General features: G+C 37.4%; 1 protein-coding gene across 6 annotated transcripts in view; it reads left to right on the forward strand.

The window, feature by feature from the left end:
• Nucleotides 1-1,367: 1,367 nt before the first annotated feature.
• USP47 (ubiquitin specific peptidase 47) overlaps nt 1,368-20,276 on the forward strand; it is an 89,269-nt gene continuing 70,360 nt past the window's right edge. For 2 of the 6 annotated variants that reach the window (XM_074276781.1, XM_074276782.1), the window contains exon 1: nt 1,437-1,780. In XM_074276781.1, coding sequence (XP_074132882.1) covers nt 1,742-1,780 — 39 coding nt within the window. In that variant the 5' untranslated portion in view covers nt 1,437-1,741. Of the gene's footprint in view, nt 1,781-20,276 lie in introns of all 6 variants that reach the window. The other 4 variants (XM_074276785.1, XM_074276779.1, XM_074276784.1 and 1 more) reach the window with 4 other exon arrangements.

Consider the following 20,276-nt stretch of genomic DNA (forward strand, 5'->3'; position numbering starts at 1 on the left):
AGGAAGGGAGGAAGAAAGAAGAAAGAAAGAAAGAAAGAAAGAAAGAAAGAAAGAAAGAAAGAAAGAAGAAAGAAAGAAGAAAGAAAGGAAGGAAGGAAGGAAGGAAGGAAGGAAGGAAGGAAGGAAGGAGGAAGGAAGGAAGGAAGGGAAGGAAGGAAGGAAGAGAAGAAGAAAGAAGAAAGAAAGAAAGAAAGAAAGAAAGAAAGAAAGAAAGAAAGAAAGAAAGAAAGAAAGAAAGAAAGAGAAAGAAGAGAAAGAAAGAGAGAAGAGAGAAAGAGAGAAAGAGAGAAAGAGAGAAAGAGAGAAAGAAAGAAAGAGAGGAAGGGAGGAAGGGAGGAAGGGAGGAAGGGAGGAAGGGAGGAAGGGAGGAAGGGAGGAAGGGAGGGAGGGAGGAAGGGAGGAAGGGAGGAAGGGAGGAAGGAAGAAAAGAAAAAGGTTTCCGAAGGAATGCTATGGAGATTTACAAATCATTCACAAACCAAGATTTTGCTAGTTAATTCAATCTTTCAATACTAATTAAATATCTACTCCATGCAAAACACGGTGCTTGGCCTTGGGATGGGAAGCGCTGTCTGGAATCAGAAGATTCGCGCACTACCTGCGCTAGTTTACCTCCCACGGAATACAGCTCCTCCCCCTCGGGATCCCCGCTACTGATGTGACAAATGAAGTTGTTCCTTCAGAAGAATCTGCCTGGCTTTAATTACCCTGATGACTTTCCAAGCCGCCCCATTAGCTCCTAAAAGGCGTTTTGACCATTTAATCCAAAGGAGGAAATATCTGAAAGCCTACTACGTGCATTGCCAGGTATCACCCACAGAAGAGGTTCTATTGTCTGAGGATCGAAAGGGAGACTTTGAGTGGCAGGTCCTTGGTCCCTCGGCCGATCTGTATCCGAGGCAGGACTCGAATTCTGGTCCGACACGATGGCGCGCCATCTGTTCAATGCACGCTTTGAGATCCTGCAAATTGGAAAACCACAGAGCCCATCGCACGTCCTGCAGGAGCAGGAGCGGAGCACACAGTAAGCGTTTAATAAATGCTTGCACTGGAGCACTATCTTTCCTTTAATTCCAAGGCCCTCCCTCGGCGGATTGTCTCCTGTTTGTGCTTCCTGTAGCATGTAGTACATTATTGTATGAGGTGGGCTGGATTGGGTTGGAACTGACCGGGGCTCCCGAGCTCGGGGACTACGGGGTGGCTGCGGGTTACAAGGAAGCTCCTCAGGATTAGAAGGAAGCTACGCGACGGGGAAAGCGGAAGGAGGGGGTGGCGGCCTCAGGCAGGCGGGGCTAAGCCTTGGCTGGAAGGGGGCGGCCCTTCTCCTTCGGTCCGGAAGCCGTTTCGGGCCGGGGCCGTGACGCTCCGGGACCCCCAACTAGGGACAAACGAGCCTGCAACCTCCGACTGGCCCAGGCCCGGGCCCCTCGCGGGCCGGGCGCACTCAAGTCTCGCGAGAGCGCCGGACGCCATTTTTCCATTGATCGCTGTCCGGGGGAGGGGCCGGGCAGCGGCGGCGGACGACGAGACGACGACGACGAGAGTGACGACTACGACGAGGGTGACGGTGACGGTGGAGCTGCTGTGGGTCGGTGTCTGCGCGCTGCCTCCGAGGCTCGGGCCGAGGCCTTCGCGAGTGGCCGGAGTCGGGGTGGCGGGAGAATGCCCTGCTCGGCCGCTCTCTCCTGAGGCCCAGAACCGCCGCCCCTCGCGTCGCGTCGCCGCGGGCCGAGCCTGAGCCATGGTCCCGGGCGAAGAGAACCAGCTCGTCCCGAAGGAGGTGAGCGGGAGCCGGGGTGGAAGCGGGAGCGAGGGGGCCGGGCCCGACTCGGCCCAGGCCGCCTAGGCCCGCGCCGCGGCCTCCGGCCGCCAGTCCGGCCTAGCGGCGGAGCCCGCGTGGGGGGGCAGCCTGGTGAGGATGCCTGAAAATGAATTAGACGAGCCCGGGAAGGGGTGGAAACCGAGGGCCGCTCTCCGTGGGCAGGAGCCAGACATCTGCCCGCCGGTGCGTCCGCCAGCCCGGGTGCAGCCGCGGAGCGCGCTGCCCCGGGAAAGGGAGAGCACTCCGCGGCCCTCGGGGAGGAGGGGAGGAGCAGGGCCGGCCGCCCTGGGCCGGGGCTCCCTGCCCGGGTTCTCTGCAGCCGCGGAGCGCCGAGACAACGTCTGGGCAGCGCGCCGCCGTCCTGCGGGCCGGGGAGCGCTCGGGGTGCACTTTGTCAGGGTCTGACACTGGCCAGCTCGGGAAGGGGCACCGGAGGGCTCGCAGTAAAATGTGGAGAGAGACCGTCCGAGAACGTTCGAGACAATTCACTTTGTGAATAAATCTCTAACTGGAGAGAGATCCCTCCATACAAGTCACATACGTACGTCTGTATCTACGTAATTGTAATATTTATTTACATCCGAATATGTGTGAATGTTTATTGACTAAATGAATAAACATTACACTCATGAATATATGCGTCTATTTAAAAATGAATGGGAAAAGCATTCTTTAAATACACGTGTGTATGTGCATATATACACATAGACATTTTATCTTTAAATGAATAATTCATGTGCGTGTGCATATATGCGTAAATATGCCTTGTCTATATCTTTGAATAAGGCATTCTTTAAATATTTACACATATATACATGCATATACATATCTCTATATTTGAATAAATATAAAGAATACACGTATGTATGTGCATATATAGTCTGCCTATCTCTGAATGAATAAAGCATTCTTTAAGTATTTACACATATATATGCACATATATACATTATCTATATTTGAGTAAATAAATATATATAAAGAATCTTTTTGAATGAATAAAGCATTCTTCAAGTACTTGCTCCGCAAAGTGCCCTACAGAGTGCAGGGGTATCCGGATAGAAAAAAACTGGGAGTCCTTGTTTGCCAGGAGCCCACATTCTAATGGAGAAGATAATCCATATGAAAAAATTCAGTTTTACTCAGATTTTATTTATTTATTTATTAAGGACAAATAGATAGAATCACACTGCTGGAACTATTTTGTAGTAGTGAAATTCCTATTGGTGATTTTGCTTTGTTGTATATGGTAGTATATTTCCAGCTTTTCTAAAAACATTAAAATTCCCCAAATATTAATGCCCTATTATATAGTCAAATGGCTGTGCTAAAGCAAAGAAAAATTGCCGGTCTTTGTCTAGTATCTCAGAGTTAGAGATAATTAGATTATAATAGATTAGTAGTGTTTATTTTCCCAATAACATCCATCCTGTCATCCACCCCCCCCCTTTTTTTTTTTTTTTTTTTTTTTTTGCCAGTCTGAGAATATGAGTGTGCTTAGCAGTGGGCAATTTAAGAAGCAAAAGTTCAAATTAAGTAATTTAATAATATAGTTTGGTGAAGTTTGATTTGCTTACATATTTAAATCTACTGTGTAAGTGGAGAGATTTCCTGTCCCACAGTGTTTCTTGTACCTTTGGAATTCTTTAAAGAGTTTACTTGTCAGTGCCTTTGATCCCTTTCCCATTGGGTCTTCTCTGCAGAATTGTTCCCCCGTTTATGTATATTTTGACATTTGGCATAGACAGTTTTCCAAACTACAAGCTCCTCTGGCTTTCCTGTCAGATAAAACATGCCCATTGCCTGTAGTGATCTTCTCAAACCTCAGTGTAACTTTCATAGCCTCCTCTTAACTGGAATTAATTCTTAAAAGGCCAACGCCACAAATTACTTCCTATTTGACAGATCCATTGACTTTTTCTTATTCCTTAACCTCCTCAGGGTCTCCAGACTGTTGATACGTCACCCCTGACCCTTGCCTACCATGATTTTGTGTGGGTATCCTGGTTTTTCCTCTGTGTCTCCTTTAGTGCCTAGTCTTCCAAGAACATTTTCTCTGTGTTCCTTTAAATCTCACCTCTTCTGTGCTTTCAGCTGTCTCCTCTATAGAAGACATCAAAATCCAGGCCACTGGGGAGAATAGTGGATAGAGAAATGAGCCGGGAATCAGGAAGATCTGAGTTCATTCTCAGCCTCTGACATTAACTAGCTGTGTGACCCTGGGCAAGAGAGTTAACTTCTGTCTGCCTCAGTGTCCTCATCTATGAAATGGGGATAATAATCACTCAGGGTTTTTGTGAAAATCAAATAAGGTAATTACAAAATGCTTAGCACCGTGCCTGGTACATAGCAAGGACTACATGAATGTTAGCTAATACTATCATTAATAGCAACAACCACAATGATAGCATATCCCCTCCAGTCCTATGATACCCCTACCACTTTTGACTTTCAGTCCCATGTTTCCAGCTGCCTGCTAAACATTTCCACTTGGGTGTCCCATTGTCATATTAGACTCAGCATGTCTAAAGTTGAACTCATTTTCCACTTAAAAATGGAAGTTTCTCTTAGCTTCAGGATTTCTTTTAATGAAACTACTATGTTTTTAATCATTCAGCCTCCAAATCTTTTATTCATCATCTTCCTGAATATCCAGTCATTCACTAAATCCTGTTTTCACAGTATTGATCCTGTCTTCTTCACCATCTGCCATAGCATTTCAGACTCTTCTTAACGTTCTTTCTCTCTGGTCTCTCCTCTATTCCATCCTTTATTCGTTTGTTCAAAATCTGTCATTATCATTAGCTAGAGCAAACTACACAATGCAATCAAGGTCCTCCATAGTGTGGTTTAAGGCCCAACCTGTATTTCTTTGTATCTCCCCTTCCCAAAATTTTGTTCCAGCCAAACTGGCTTCATCATTGTCTTTCCATCATGCTTTTCACTGTTTAACCTCTAGGCTTTTGTTCTTGCTTCCTACCCCCCACTTCACCCAAACCTTTTTCTAACCATATTCTTTCAAGATTCAGTTTGAATCCGCAATTTTCCATTAATTGTCCCACAGAATTCTTATAACCCTGTTTGTACAGATAATCATATCCGACTTTTTAACATCTCCTGTAACATCTCTTATGATCTTGTCTTAAGCTATTTGAATTTTATGCTATTTGATTTTTCGTGTGTTTGTCTTGTCTTCCTGAACAATAATGGAGAGAACTTGTCTTCTGTAACTCTCATAGAGCTAATCCAACTCCTTGTACCCTATAAAAATAATTGCTTTTAATAAATATTTAATTATTTTCCTTATATTAGTCATACATTTGAGAAATGGCACCTGCCTTCCTTTTGACAGAAATGTGACTAGTACAATGCATATGCCTTAAAGATTGTGTTTGATACATTGGTTGGTTTTACTGAATTGCTTTTTGTCTCTGGTTTCAAAGATGGTTCATTGTGTATTATTGGGAGGTATGTATCAAAAATGAAGGTGCTATAAAAATAGAAATTATCAGCAAGATTAATTTTTTTTCCATATTCTTTCTGTTTGATGTCTGTGGTTTAATATTATTCTCTAAGTATGGGTAGTTTTGAACTTTTTCCTTCTTTGCAAGAAATGCAGGTCATAGTTAAAATTTATCAAATGCCCCACTATTTGGACAACACTTCTCTATGCCCTATGGGATTTCAGGGAAGTAAACAATTGATGTCCTCTAGAGTCTTGACCTAGCTGAGAATAGAGAATGGAACAAGGTATTCCTAAAGTCTCAGTGAAGTATTAGACTTTTGATCCTTCAAACTTCACTAAGCCTCTTGGGACACCCTTTATAAATGCATACATGTTGAAAGATTTTGAAGACACTTAGCAGTGAATCAAAAAATGTTAAGGTAATGAAAAGTAAAAAGAACAGTAATAATATAGTAGGATTAATAATATGCAAACTCATTTGGGCTCATCTTTCCTCCTTTATTTTTATTAAAAAAAACCATTGCTTCCATCAAAAACTGTAATTCTCTGAAAATTTCCAAACAGAACATGCCAATTTTATTTTTGCCTTTTACCTCCAACCTTATTTTGTAGGGAACCCATTATTTCTAGCAAGGAACAAATGTAGAAGGCATTTTAGTGCTGGTTTCCTTAAATCACTTTAGGGCTTGTGAATGATCTGTCATTACTCAGGGGCTTTTTTTTTTTTTTTTTTTTTTTTTTTAAGTTCATGAACTCTTATATCAAATAATGGTTTTTGATTTTTACCAACTGAGAGAAGGATTTGTTGTTGGGGTGGAAAGTTTGTCTGATTCTTCATAATCCCATTTGGGATTTTCTTTTTTTCTTTTTTTTTTTTTTAATAATTTTTTATTTTATATATGTGTGTGTGTATATATATATATATAATATTATCCCTTGTATTCATTTTTCCAAATTATCCCCCCCCCCCTCTATTCCCTCCCCCCGATGACAGGCAATGCCATACATTTTACATGTGTTACAATATAACCTAGATACAATACATGTGTGTAAATACCATTTTCTTGTTGCACAATAAGCATTAGATTCCGAAGGTACATGTAACCTGGGCAGACAGGTATTAGTGCTAACAATTTACATTCACTTCCCTGTGTTTCTTCTCTGGGTGTAGCTACCTCTGTCCATCATTGATCAACTGGAAGTGAGTTGGCTCTTCTTTATGTTGAAGATTTCCACTTCCATCAGAATACATCCTCATACAGTATTGTTGTTGAAGTGTATAGTGATCTTCTGGTTCTGCTCTTTTCACTCAGCATCAATTGATGTAAGTCTCTCCAGGCCTCTCTGTATTCCTCCTGCTGGTCATTTCTTACAGAGCAATAATATTCCATAACTTTCATATACCATAATTTACCCAACCATTCTCCAACTGATGGACATCCATTCATCTTCCAGTTTCTAGCTACAACAAAAAGAGCTGCCACAAACATTTTGGCACATATATGTCTCTTTCCCGTCTTTAGTATTTCCTTGGGATATAAGCCCAGTAGTAGCACTGCTGGGTCAAAGGGTATGCACAGTTTGATAACTTTTTGGGCATAATTCCAGATTGCTCTCCAGAATGGCTGGATTCTTTCACAACTCCACCAGCAATGTATTAGTGTCCCAGTTTCCCCACATCCCCTCCAACATTCATCATTATTTGTTCCTGTCATCTTAGCCAATCTGACAGGTGTGTAGTGGTATCTCAGAGTGGTCTTAATTTGCATTTCTCTGATCAGTAGTGATTTGGAACACTCTTTCATGTGAGTGGATATAGTTTCAATTTCTTCATCTGAGAATTGTCTGTTCATATCCTTTGACCATTTATCAATTGGAGAATGGCTTGATTTCTTATAAATTAAAGTCAGTTCTCTATATATTTTAGAAATGAGACCTTTGTCAGAACCTTTGCTTTTAAAAATATTTTCCCAATTTGTTACTTCCCTTCTAATCTTGTTTGCATTAGTATTATTTGTACAGAAACTTTTTAGTTTGATGTAATCAAAATCTTCTATTTTGTGATCAATAATGATCTCTAGTTCTCCTCTTGTCATAAATTCCTTCCTCCTCCACAAGTCTGAGAGGTAGAATATCCTCTGTTCCTCTAATCTATTTATTATCTCCCTCTTTATGCCTAAATCATGGACCCATTTTGATCTTATCTTGGTATATGGTGTTAAGTGTGGATCCATATCTAATTTCTGCCTTACTAATTTCCAGTTTTCCCAACAGTTTTTTCCAAATAATGAATTTTTATCCCTAATGTTGGTATCTTTGGGTTTGTCAAAGATTAGATTGCTATAGATGTACCCTTTTTTGTCCTTTGTATCTAATCTGTTCCACTGATCTACCGGTCTATTTCTTAGCCAATACCACCATTTGGGATTTTCTTGACAAAGATACTAGAATGTTTTGCTATTTTCTTCTCCAGTTTATTTTATAGATAAGCACCCTGAGGCAAATAGTGTTAAGTAATTTGCCCATGCAAATGCCATTGCTCTATCTTCTGTGCCATCTACTTGTCCCACCTAGCTGCCAGGAGAAAAGGATGCCAAAGAATAATCATTGGATTTTAATCCTTATTGGCCAAGGAAGTTGGAATGTTCTACTTATTCTTAGGATATATGATTTATTTATTCTTGGGAGAGGCAATATGATGTCCCCAAGTGAAGGTGGAATCTAGAATTATAATCCTGACATTGGTCAAGTCACTTAAACTCTCTAAGCTTTAGTTACCTTTTTGTAAAATGAGGATGATACATTACCTACCTCACAGGGTTGTTCTTGAGGCTCTAAAGTTTTACACACAGAAATTACATATACATACATATATTATATAATGTGTTTGCGCTTTTAAAATTTTCCCACTTTTCTGTCATTTTGCTTTGGTTTTGTAGTGGTATGAGGTTTTCACTATTATTCTGCAACAATAATTTAGTTCTTCAGTTCACTTGTGCAAGGCTTGTGAACTTCTTGAGTACAGCATTTAGTTTCTTTATGCTTGAGCTCCAATTGCAACTAGCAGTATGCTAAGTATATAATGGTTATTGAAAGAATATTTGTTTTAGTCTCTCCAATTTTACTGCCTATGTAAGCAGGTTAAGAAGTTAAATAGTAAAGAAGATATATTATGCTAATTCTTTGGTGAATTTTAGGAATTATATTGTTTCTAACACTACTTTTTCTATAGGTTTTCAAATGAGGGAACTTATGGAGTGAATTTAAAGAAATAATACAGGGGCAGCTAGGTGGTGCAGTGGCCCTGAAGTCAGGAGGACCTGAGTTCAAATGTGGTCTCAGATATTTAACACTTCTAAGCTGTGTGACCCTGGGCAAGTCACTTAGCCTCAATTGCCTAAGCAAAAAAAAAAAAAAAAGAAAGAAAGAAAGAAAGAATACATCAGTGTTTTTAACTTTTTCTCATACCCATACTTTCTGATGTCTTTTCTCATGGCTTGGGTAATTCACATAATCTCTTTGTGGCCTATTAACCTAATCTAGAAATAATTTCCACCTTAATGATACTCAGGTATCTTTTGAAAATTGCTTATGTATGTGAAGATATATTTTAGGAATTTATATTTTCACAACAACTTGTTAATAAAGTATCAAAATCTACTTTAATGTTGCCAAACTCCAACATAGTATCCTTCCAGTGCTCTCTGCCTTGGCTCCTCAGCATAATTGGTCTGCTCCTGGGGGAGGAAGCTTTTTTTGTTTGTTTGTTTGTTTTTGTTTTGTTTTAAACCAACTTTTCCACTTCACCTAGTGCCATTGTTCCACCTGTTCTGGAGTGGACTCTTCCCTTTCTTCACTTGAAATATATATTTCATTTATAACATTTCTCCTATAAATTAATAATCTGGCTCCCTTTGTTATCTTGTTTTACCTAAAGTTGCATTTTCATAGAACATATGAACAATATTAAGTTGGGTATACCTGTGTTGTACTTTGAACTTTGAGATAAATATTAGATGATTTTTAAAAAGCAAAATTTAATATTGACTGCACTTTTCCATTTGTTACTATAATTGCATCTTTATTTCTTAAGAAATATCCTTAAACAAGCTATTAACTTTGGCAACTCCAGTACTGATTTTGCTTTTATTTTAACTTTATCCTTGTCTTCAAATAAAATAGAAGAGAAATTTTCTGTCTTATTAATGTCATTATACTAATCTAGGTATGATTACAGAATATAAATATTTATATAATATATATGTATATATTATTTATAGATATATAAATTTGAATATATATAATATATAAGGTAAATAAAAGCAGAAATTACAAAATTGGAAAAGTCAAACCAAAAATGAAGTTTTAATCTCATTGTCACTTTTTAGTCATCTTTATCTCAGGCCATTTGAACTCCAAACTCTACCTCCTATCTGGAATTCACATTTCTGCCCCTTAAACTCTGCCTCATTTTGTCATTTTATTTGCCCTCAATTTCTTCCACTTTCCAATTCTCTGGCTCTAAAAACACTCATCACACATAGTTAATTACCAGGTGACTCCATTTGGTTTCTCTTTCCTGGTGACTCCTCAGTGTCTCCTCTATTAGAATATAAAATCTCTGAGGGCAAAAACTGGCTTTTGCTTGCTTTTGTATTCCTGTCAGTCATGTCTGACTCTTCTTGAGTCCATGGACCAAAATGTCCCTGAAGTTTCTTAGCAACAGTATTCAAATGGTGCCATTTCTTTCTCCAGTGATTTAGGCAGACAGATTAAGTGACTTGCCCAGAGTCACACAACTAGGGTCTGGGCTGAATTTTAACTCACTTATTTCTGATTCTATGCCTAGCACTCTGTCCACTGAGCCAGTGTTTGTTTCCCCAGCACTTAGTATAGTGACTTAATAATATACTTAGCATAGCACATAATAAGTGCTTTTTAGGTCATTCTTAAATTTATAGTCCTGAGAAAAAATTCTATAGATGCTTTGTTTCTGAAAGTGAAACTAGTGAAGCACAAGGAAGGACTTTGAATAGGGACCTGGGGATGCACTCTGTAACACTCAAAGGCTGCTGGGCCGAGCTATGTGTTCCAGGGTTAGAGTCAGGAAACCCTACTAAGATCTGGTTCAGCCCCAGACACTAGCTCTGACTCTAGGCAAGTCACTTAATAATTTTCCTAAGCATTGTATAAATGTCAGCTTTGTCCACATTGATGAAATCATGGAACTTTGAAGTATTGTGATTGACAAATGATATTAAATGCTTTTTGAAAAGTTACATACTTAAGTGGTATCTAGAACCGAGGGGATTTTATGTATTTTATAATAAAAAGTGCACAATAGAGCTAGGTGACTTATCTTTGAGTCTGGGTCTCCTCCTAGGGCTGGGGGTTCGATGGCCAAACAGGCCCTCCTCATGGTAAGCATCAGGGAAACACTAAGCTTGTAAGGTTTTCCACCACAGCCTAGGCAGCCTCCTGGCCGGAATTAGTGCAAGAGATGCTGCAGGCCCCCTCACTCACTTGAGCCCTATCACAGCTCGGGCAATTCCACCAGCTTCTGCCTCCACCTCTATACCAGTGCTTTTGTTGTTCAGTCATAGACCCTGTCTGGGTGTTCTTGGTGGATATCCTGAAGTTATTTGCCATTTCCTTCTCCAGCTCATTTTACAGATGAGAAACTGAGGCAAACAGGGTTAAATGATCTAGTTCAGATCACACCTAGTATATTGTATATATCAAGTATCAGAGAATGCATTTGAACTCCTGAAAATGAGTCTCCCCAGGCCCAGCATTCTTTTCATTGCACCATCTATACTGGTCCTAGAATTGCCTTAGAGAGGCAAAGGAAATCATCCTTGATAGCCACAGGTTAAACAGTCTTCATACTTAATATAGTTTGTTGCTGTGAACATTGCCCCTTCAGTCCTTGATATTTGTTTAGTAAGATATACAGTGTTATTTTGAAATAAATGATGTGACTTATCCGGTAAAGAACAGGACAACTAATTGGTATATACCAGAAAAAGGGATTGAAAGTTTGGAAGTTTGGATGTCTTTGTTTATCTTAAATAAACTTGTGTCAAAATGTATAGTCTGAATTTGACTGGAAACATTGTAGATGTGATAATCTGCAGAAGAGGAGAGGTGAAGTTGATTTAACAGTGGTACAAAAAAGAAATTAGGGCTTTACACTTTACTCATTAAATACCTTTCTTGACCTAAATGAAACTTTTCTGTTCTTTTTCTGTAAAGATACTTCCCATATTAACTTTGGGAAACTGAGACATTAATTTCTGAATATGTTCATATTCTCTAGATTAAAAATATTAGCTTTTGGATAAATCATATATTTGCTTTTTATTCCTAAATTTCTTGAAGTACACCAAAGTCACCTTAAGTTTCAGAGCTTCTTACCAAGACTACCCAGGGGTTGTGTAGTATTTTTGTCTTCATTTTTCTTTTTTCTCAGTCAGGCTTATTATCCCCAGGTCTTTTTGTCTGATTGTGGACATGTAGTATGTCAACCCCTCTCATAGGAATACTTCTACCAGTTTGACTGGCCCCTCTTATCCATCATTTGAAAACACTTCCTTTTAAAAAGCCTTCCTTCGTGAATAGAAGTAATCTTTTGTGTACTTTTTACTCCTCATCTCCTTGTCTTCTGAACTTCAGTTAGTAGTGTTGCACAACCTGTCACATACAAGCCACTGTTAGTGTAGTGTATTTAAGTAGTCTTTTTTAAGTTTGTAAAATTGTATGTCTAACTTATTAAGTGTTTAAAAAGCTGTTTAGTTGCTCTAAGGCACAGAAATATTGTTGTTTCTATAAATATTTATTGAATGCCTGCTCTCTCAGACATAGTTCTTGAAATATTTTCACTTTTTTTTTTTTTTAAAGTGATATCTCTTTGCTAATGAAAGGGAATAAGTGAAATATTTCTAGATGCCAATAATGATCTTTTCAGGAAAAGGTTTTAATTTTGACCTATTTTTGTTTCACTTTGTTTAATGATTATGGTAACTGTAAGGTTTTAAAAACATGTTTTTTGTTTGTTTGTTTGTTTTTGTTATTTTTAATTTACAACAACCCTGTGAAATAATGCAAATATTATTCTCAAATTTCTTATAAGGAGAGGTGACTTGTCTGCAGTCAAATGTCTAAAGCCTACAGGGAGTCCTCATAGTGTAGTAGACAAAGAACTGGATTTGTAATTAGGAGTACTACGTTTGAAGGTAGAGCTCTGACTTAATGAGCAGTGTGATTTCAGACTAGTCATCTTTTTGAGTTGCATAGGCTTTAGATATGTGATGGCAAAATGATTTTCTTTGTTTCATAATGATAGGGAATAAAGGGCCATAGTAAACTACTTACCATTTTTGTCCTGACATAGTAGCCCCAAATAAAGACTGTGTTTTAGAGAAGAAAAAATGTTTTTGAATTCAGAAAGCTAGTAAAATAATATTTTGTCATTGTCTAATACCAATAGGCATTATTTTACATAGATGAGTTTTGGGAAGAAAGCAAGATATATTCAGACGAATATAGTATTTTTAAATGCTACTGTTAAAACTTCTTGCATTTAGGTTTTCTTAAATGAGGAAGATCATTTGTGATCTCAAATTAATTGAAATATAGAACCATTTTTTCTCCCCTTGAATTACTGTTTTAGTTTTTTTTTTTTTTTTAATTACTTTTCTTGGGAAGATATCCTATAGCCTTTGAAGAATGTTGTCATTTTTTAATCTTTTCCTTTTAAAGGGAGATGGGAAATAATTCTGAAGTCTTAGGTCATACAACATTGTTACAAGAATCAAGGTACTAAGATTTCATTTAAATTTATAACATAGAAATTTTAGCATTTGAAGGAAGAAACTGGTTTTTTTTTTAATTTGTTTTTAGAATACTATGTTTTGTTCAGTGTTTTTAAGTTATGAAGATCATGTTGAAAATGTATCTTATCCAATCATTCCTTCTGTGATTAAAAAAAGAATAGTTCTTTAAAGCCATAAATATTATATGTTAATGAAAACTTCATCATAGTCTTTAATCTTATCTTTAATGCAGGTAGATAGCAGCTTTGTAGTTGAGTCACTGCTCTGAAAAGTCATCCAGTTCAACCTTTGTAGTTTTAAAGATCTGACAATATACCAGAGCTATTGAGTTACTTTTTTTTTTTTTTTTTTTAGCATCATAAAGTATTTAATAGAAGAAACAGGTTAGAATCCAGGAAAGTTCTTTTTCTAATATATCAGGCTATCTCTTGAACATATGTAAATACTTAAATGCCAAGGGGAGAAATTGAACTTTAAAATATTTGTCATAAAATAATATTTTGATTATTAAAAAATAGTATGATCAACACTTTCAATAGTTTTGTTTTGTTTTTTACCTTTTATGTATCTAAATAGAGTATATAGTAATAGGCCAAGTAAAACAACTTCAATTAATAGCACAGTTAGAACATCTGAGAACATGTAAACAAGCCTTTCCCTTGCTGAGTCATTACTTGTCAACAAAAACCTCCTCATGAAAAACCTTAACTATAATCCAAAAGAAAGATAACTTTTAATAAAGACCAGATTCTAAAGTTTATCCAGACATGTATGTTAGTTTAGTATTAGAATTATAAGCTAAAGATGGAACAAACATAAAGATTCCAGGAATACACAATTGAGAAGGGAAAGAGTGTACCGCTTGGTAATATATTATGATTGGTTTATATGCTGTTTTATTTCATGGCTAAAAATCAAGTAAGGGGAGTGCAATAAGGAATATTTAGCCATTTAAAGTCTTTCTTAAACTTTCCATCATTTTTAACTTGCCATTTATCTCAGCTATAATCATCATTGAAACAATATTCTGTTTAACTTTTTCTGAATTCATTTCATAATAATCATATTATAAATGGATAGTCAACCAAATCATATCAAAGCGGAATTTTGTTTTGTTCGGCTTGTTACAGATAGGATTATCATTTCAAAACCTTGTTAGTTGAGATAACCTTAATTCTTGGTTTTCTTTTGTGGTGACTCCTTAAGCTCATTTACTTCTATGTCTCCCAAAGTGTGTAGAATAGTACTGAGTACTGATATATAGTAGACTCTCTATATGTACTTAATTTTTAGAAGTGATCTTTATATCTTTTATTACAGTAAGATTTTTTTAAAATTAGGCACTTATTTGTTTAGTATTTTATTTTTCCCAATTACATATGTAAAAACACTTTTTAACATTTGTTTTTTAAACCTTGAGTTCCAAAATCTTTCCCCTTCCCACCCCTATCCACCTCCATTGAGGAGGCAAACAAGGTTATATATGTGTAGTCTTGCAAAACATTTCCATATCCACCCCAACCAAGAATAATAAAGTAAAAACCAAAAAGTATTCAGACTCCATCAGTTCTTTCCTTGGGGATGGATAACATTTTCCATGACAAATCCTTCAGAGTTGTCATGGATCATTATATTTCTGAGAATAGCTGAGTTATTCACAGTTGACCTAATGATATTGTTGTTATTATGTACAATGTTCTCCTCGTTCTACTTATTTCACTTTGCTTCATTCATGTAGGTCTTTCTAGGTTTTCCTGCGATCATCCTGTTCATCATTTCTTACAGCACATTAGTATTCCACTATAATTATATACTAAAATTCATACAGCCATTCCCCAATTGATAGGCATCCCCTCGATTTCCAATTTTTTGCCATCAAAAAAGAGCTGCAATAAATATTTTTGTACATATGATAATTTTTCTTTTCTTTTCTTTTTTTTCCCCCTCTTTTAGAGACTTAGTAGTGGATGTTGCTCAGTTAAAGGGTATGCATAGTTTTATAACCCTTTGGGCGTGGTTCTGAATTGTTGAATTTGGAATAATGTTTGATTCAGTTCATATCACAAAATTAAAATATCACCTCAGAGATCATTTCATCTGGTGGTTTACCTGAAGCATCTCCTTTAACACTTCTGTAAAAAGGTCATTCATTTTCCATTTGAAGACCTCCCATGATGGCCATTCTGACTAGTTGCTGAGTCATGCCATTGCTGTTTAGAACAGCTTGATAATTAGGAACTTTCTACATGTTATTTTTCACAGCTACACATTTCTAGGTAAGCTAGGAAAAGGATAGATGGGTAAATCAGATATTATTTACTTTACCCCTTAATCATCAGGAAAAGATCCATTTTCCTTGGAAGATGGTCCTAGAAATCTTTTCCAAGTTATAGTACTTAAAATGAATAAACCCTAAGCTTGAAGTGTTCCCTCTTCAGTAATCTAGAAGTTTATTCCAGGACCCATTAAAAAGTTGAGGTAAAAGTTAGTGGTTCCCTTCTTGCCAAAGGAAAATGGATAGGGAACCCCTTGATAACTGCTAAAATGAAATGACAAGATCCAAAGCAGCTGCATTTTTGGTACAATATAGGCATTCTGTGGGAGAGGTGCATAGTGATGTCAATTTTGGAACAGGATAGAGCAGAGTTGGATAGAGTACCTTGGGAGAGTTAGAACATCCAGAGGGCACTTTTTTTTAAATTTAGAAGGTGGGGAGTATTGGGTAGGAAGTGGCTTTGCCAAGTGGAAGAGCCTCTTTAGTTGTTATTAAACTTCCTCCCCCCCAAAAAAAGTACCTTTCATTTTGTGAGATGATTAGTTAGCTTTCTAGTTATGTTGAAGCAGGAACTTTAGAGAACATAGATGTAGTAATGACAAAGTCCATGGACTTTGTAGTTGTGCTCTTCATAAGAGTTAGTCCCCAAATTCCCAATCTTGTACATTATACCCCATCTGTTTTTGTTGAAGTCATTCTCTGAGACCAGTTCAAATGTTATACCATCCTACTTCCTCTGCTCTCTCCCCTTCTTCAACAAGCTGAAAATGATCTTTTCTCTAATTCCTGCAATATTTTTTTGTTTTTGTACTGTGACAGCTCTTACCTCAGAGTCCAGAGACCATAGATTTCAGAAGGTTTGTGAACTTGATGGGAAAATACATATTATGTTTTATATCCTTTTACTAAAATTTGGTGATTATGAATGTAGGCTACAAATATTCTGAGAAGAAATTCATAATTTTTATCAGATTGCTGAAGACATGAAATAAGTTGAAATATCACCTACTTTGTGATTTATTGATTACTATATTGTATTGTAATTATTTATGATAGTAGAGACCATTTGCCATGAGTAGCCTCTTCTACTTTTTTTTTTTTTTTTTTAATCTCAAAAACTCATATCTATCCTCTTCTTCCTCTTCACATGTTATCACCCTAGTTCAGGGATTGACATCCAATATTCTACCTTCTACTTTATTCTCTAATGAAGAAGTAGCTTTTGTCCTTATCAAGACCAACTCTTATACAAATACTTTAGATTCTGTTCCCCTTTTCATATTCTCCAATGGATTGTCCCTGTGATCAAACCTTATATTTCTCTATTTTTAATCTCTCTATTTCTATTGGTTCTCCATCCTGAAGTCAATACTCTTGTTTCCATCCTGAAAAAGCCTTTACTAAGCAATTTCACACCTTCAAATTATCAAACTGTATCCCCTCCCTATTGTAGTTATTTTTGATCAGAAAAGCCTGCATCTACCCACAATGCCTTTCTTTTATTCCTCAAATCTTTTCATTTTCACCTAATCACTCATTTGAAACTGCCTTCTGCATAGTTAATCCCATGACCTCTTAGTTGCCAAATAAGATGTTTTTGTTTTTGTTTTTTCCCCCTGAATTCTCACCTTCTCAACCACTCTAATGTATTGGGCTGTCTTCTTTCTATACCCTTAAGGACCACATCCGCTCTCAAGGTTTTAATTATCTCCATGCAGATAACTCCCAAATCTGTATTTTCCATCACTCGTCTCTCTCCTGAGCACCATTTGTATAACTCCAGCTGCCTGTTGAGCAAACTGAATGTCATCTCTATGTAACTCAAAAGTCAACTTATCCAAAACAGAACTCATTCTTTTTCTTCTATACCCCAATTCCTGCTTCCTGTCTTCTCTGTTTTATCAAGGGCACTCACATCCTTTTGATTACTCAGGTCAACACTTTCTTAGGAATAATCTTTACCTTCTCATTCTCTCTCACTCCACAAATTTAATCAATTGCCAAGTTGTGCAGTTTCTCCCTCTGTCTCATCTATCTCTCTTCTCTATTCACTTGCCATCATTCTATTTCAAACTCTCATCACTACTTTCCTTGATGACTACAGTAGCTTCCTAAATCCTTTCTCAGCCTTAGCTTTTACCTTCTCTGATATATCCTCAACACAGTTGCCAAAATGATTTCCCTTAAAATGTAAGTCTCATTATAGCACTCTTACTCATTAAATTTCAGTATTTCTTTATTGCTTCTTTGATCTACTCTAAGCTCCTCAATCTAGCTTTGAAAGTCCTTCACAACCTGGCCCTGATTTATCTTTCTAAACTTATTTGCATCTCTTTTCTTATTCTGGCCTTGTTGCTATTCGCATTTGTCATTTATCTTATCTCTTTTTCTCCAGGACTGAACTATCCTATGTGTAATCCTCCTGACCTCTACCTTGCCATTGCTTTCTGCTTCTCTGTCTTCCCCATTTTCTTGTATTAATCTTGTATATTTTTTGCTATGTACATATTATCTCAAAAGAATGAGTTCCCTTACAGCCAAGGACACTGGGGGGGGGAGGGGGTAGAAAGGTTGGTTATTTTTCTTTTGATCTTTGTATCTCCAGCACTTAGAATAGTGTGGGTACTTAAGTGTTTGTCAAGTGATGGTCAGTCCTATGCAACATATTCTTTTATGAAGTGCTTATTGTGTGTTAGGTGCCAAAGATGAAAAATGACAAAGGCCATGTTCTTAAGAAAGTTGTGATTGAGTAGGGGTTATTGAACATTTGTTTTTCCTTCACAGCCAGTTTGGGAGACAGAGCTCTTCCTCCACCCTCCTCCACTTTTAGATCTTACACCTCATGCCCCAAACCTACTTTTAACTTTCCTTTCAAGCCATGTTTCCCTCCCCTCTCCACTCATCCCAAGCCTCTCTCTTTCAGTCTGGCCTTTCCCTTTAGGCCCAGCTCCATCACTCCCTTGACTGGCTTTGCATCCCAAAGCTCTGCCCCTGCTCCTGGCTCCCCCACCCCCATCCTCTAGGCAGATTTTGTACTGCCAGGCCTTTTTCCTTTGTGTACAGGAGAGGTTAAGCTTATAGGCTTGGGAGATTGTGGACTATCAGGGAAATCCAAAAAGACCTCTTGCAGCAATCGTTTCAGTTTGGCTTTAGAGATGAGGATTTCAGTAGATGGAGATAAAAATATATAAGATATAAAATAAAACTTTTATACATCTTTGTACGTGTTTTAGTTTACTTGGGGTAGATCAATACATGTTAAATATGTTAAAGTATATGTTAAATGCAATATATGTATACATATTTATACAGTTATCTTACTGCACAAGAAAAAGTCAGACCTAGAATTAAGGTAAAAATAACCTGAGAAGGAAAACAAAAATGTAAGCGGACAATAACAGAAGAAATAGAAATGCTATATTGTGTTCCACACTCCTTTCCCATAGTTCTTTTGCTGAGTATAGCTGTTCCTCTTCATTACTGAACAATTGGAACTGATTTGGTTCATTTCATTGTTGAAGAGAGCCATGTCCATCAGAATTGATCATATAGTATTGTTGTTGAAGTATATAATGATCTCCTAGTTCTGGTCATTTCTCTCAGCATCAGTTCATGTAAGTCTTTCCAGGCCTTTCTGAAATCATCCTGTTGGTCATTTCTTACAAAACAATAATATTCCATAATATTCATATACCACAATTTATTCAGCTATTCTCCAATTGATGGGCATCCATTCAATTTCCAGTTTCTTGCCACTACAGAAGGGGCTGCCACAAACATTCTTGCACATATGGGTCCCTTTCCCTTCTTTAGTATCTCTTTGGGATATATGCCCAGTAGTAACAATGCTGGATCAAAGAGTATGCACAGTTTGATAACTTTTTGAGCCTTGTCTGGACATTATCTTTCAAGAAATTATCAAGGTAAACTTAACTAATATTCTAGAACCAGAGGGTAAAATAAAGATTGAAAGAGTCTGCTAGTCACCTCCTGAAAGAGATCCCAAGGTGAAAACTCCCAGGAATATTATAGCCAAATTCCAGAACTCCCAGGTCAAAGAGAAAATATTGCAAACATCCAGAGAGAAATAATTCACATATGCTACAGCCACAGTCAGGATAACACACAAGATTCAGTGGCTTTTACGTTAAAGGAATGGGGGGCTTGGCACATGAAGTGAAGAGTGAAGATAAACCTCACTTTTGAGCATGGGTGACTGGGATATTGATGGTACCTTTGACAGTAAGAGAGATGTTTGGACTATTGGAAGAGAAAAATACTGAGTTCAGAAATGAGAATAAAGTTGATGATCAGACCTTGAGTTGTTTGATAGTCAATCAGAGCCCATATAAACTTTTTAGGAAGATTAATTTGATGGTAGGATTCAGGTTAAGAGAAGCTGGAAGAGTATTTTTGTAATCATTATAGGATGAAAATATAAGAGCCCTGTGGTGAGTTTAGAAATAAAGAGGAAGGACACCATGCTTAAAGGAAGCTTAAAGGAATTTGGTAACTTGTTAGGTAGACACCAAGGACAAATAGAAAAGATAACCCCAGAGTTGGAGATTAGAAGCACCCCAAAAAATAAATAAATAATAGAATTGGTAGAAGTGGAGAAATTAGAAGGGAATAGGGTCTTCTGTGGGATGGGGAGTGGGGTTTTCAGGGGGGGGGGTTGCAGAATTTAAGAGAAACAGAGTTAGGTCTAAGATCAAAATATGACATGCATCTGGAGACAAAACTAAAGCCACTGGCTCAGAGCGCTTCTAACGCTAGCTGTTTATTTCATATTTTTATACTTACTTTAAGATTTCTTGCGCTTTAAATCTTTTTTTTTTAATTTTTATTTCACCTATATAGAATTTTGCACTATTATTTTTA

This window comes from Sminthopsis crassicaudata, chromosome 6, assembly GCF_048593235.1.
Source record: "Sminthopsis crassicaudata isolate SCR6 chromosome 6, ASM4859323v1, whole genome shotgun sequence".
NCBI lineage: Eukaryota > Metazoa > Chordata > Mammalia > Dasyuromorphia > Dasyuridae > Sminthopsis > Sminthopsis crassicaudata.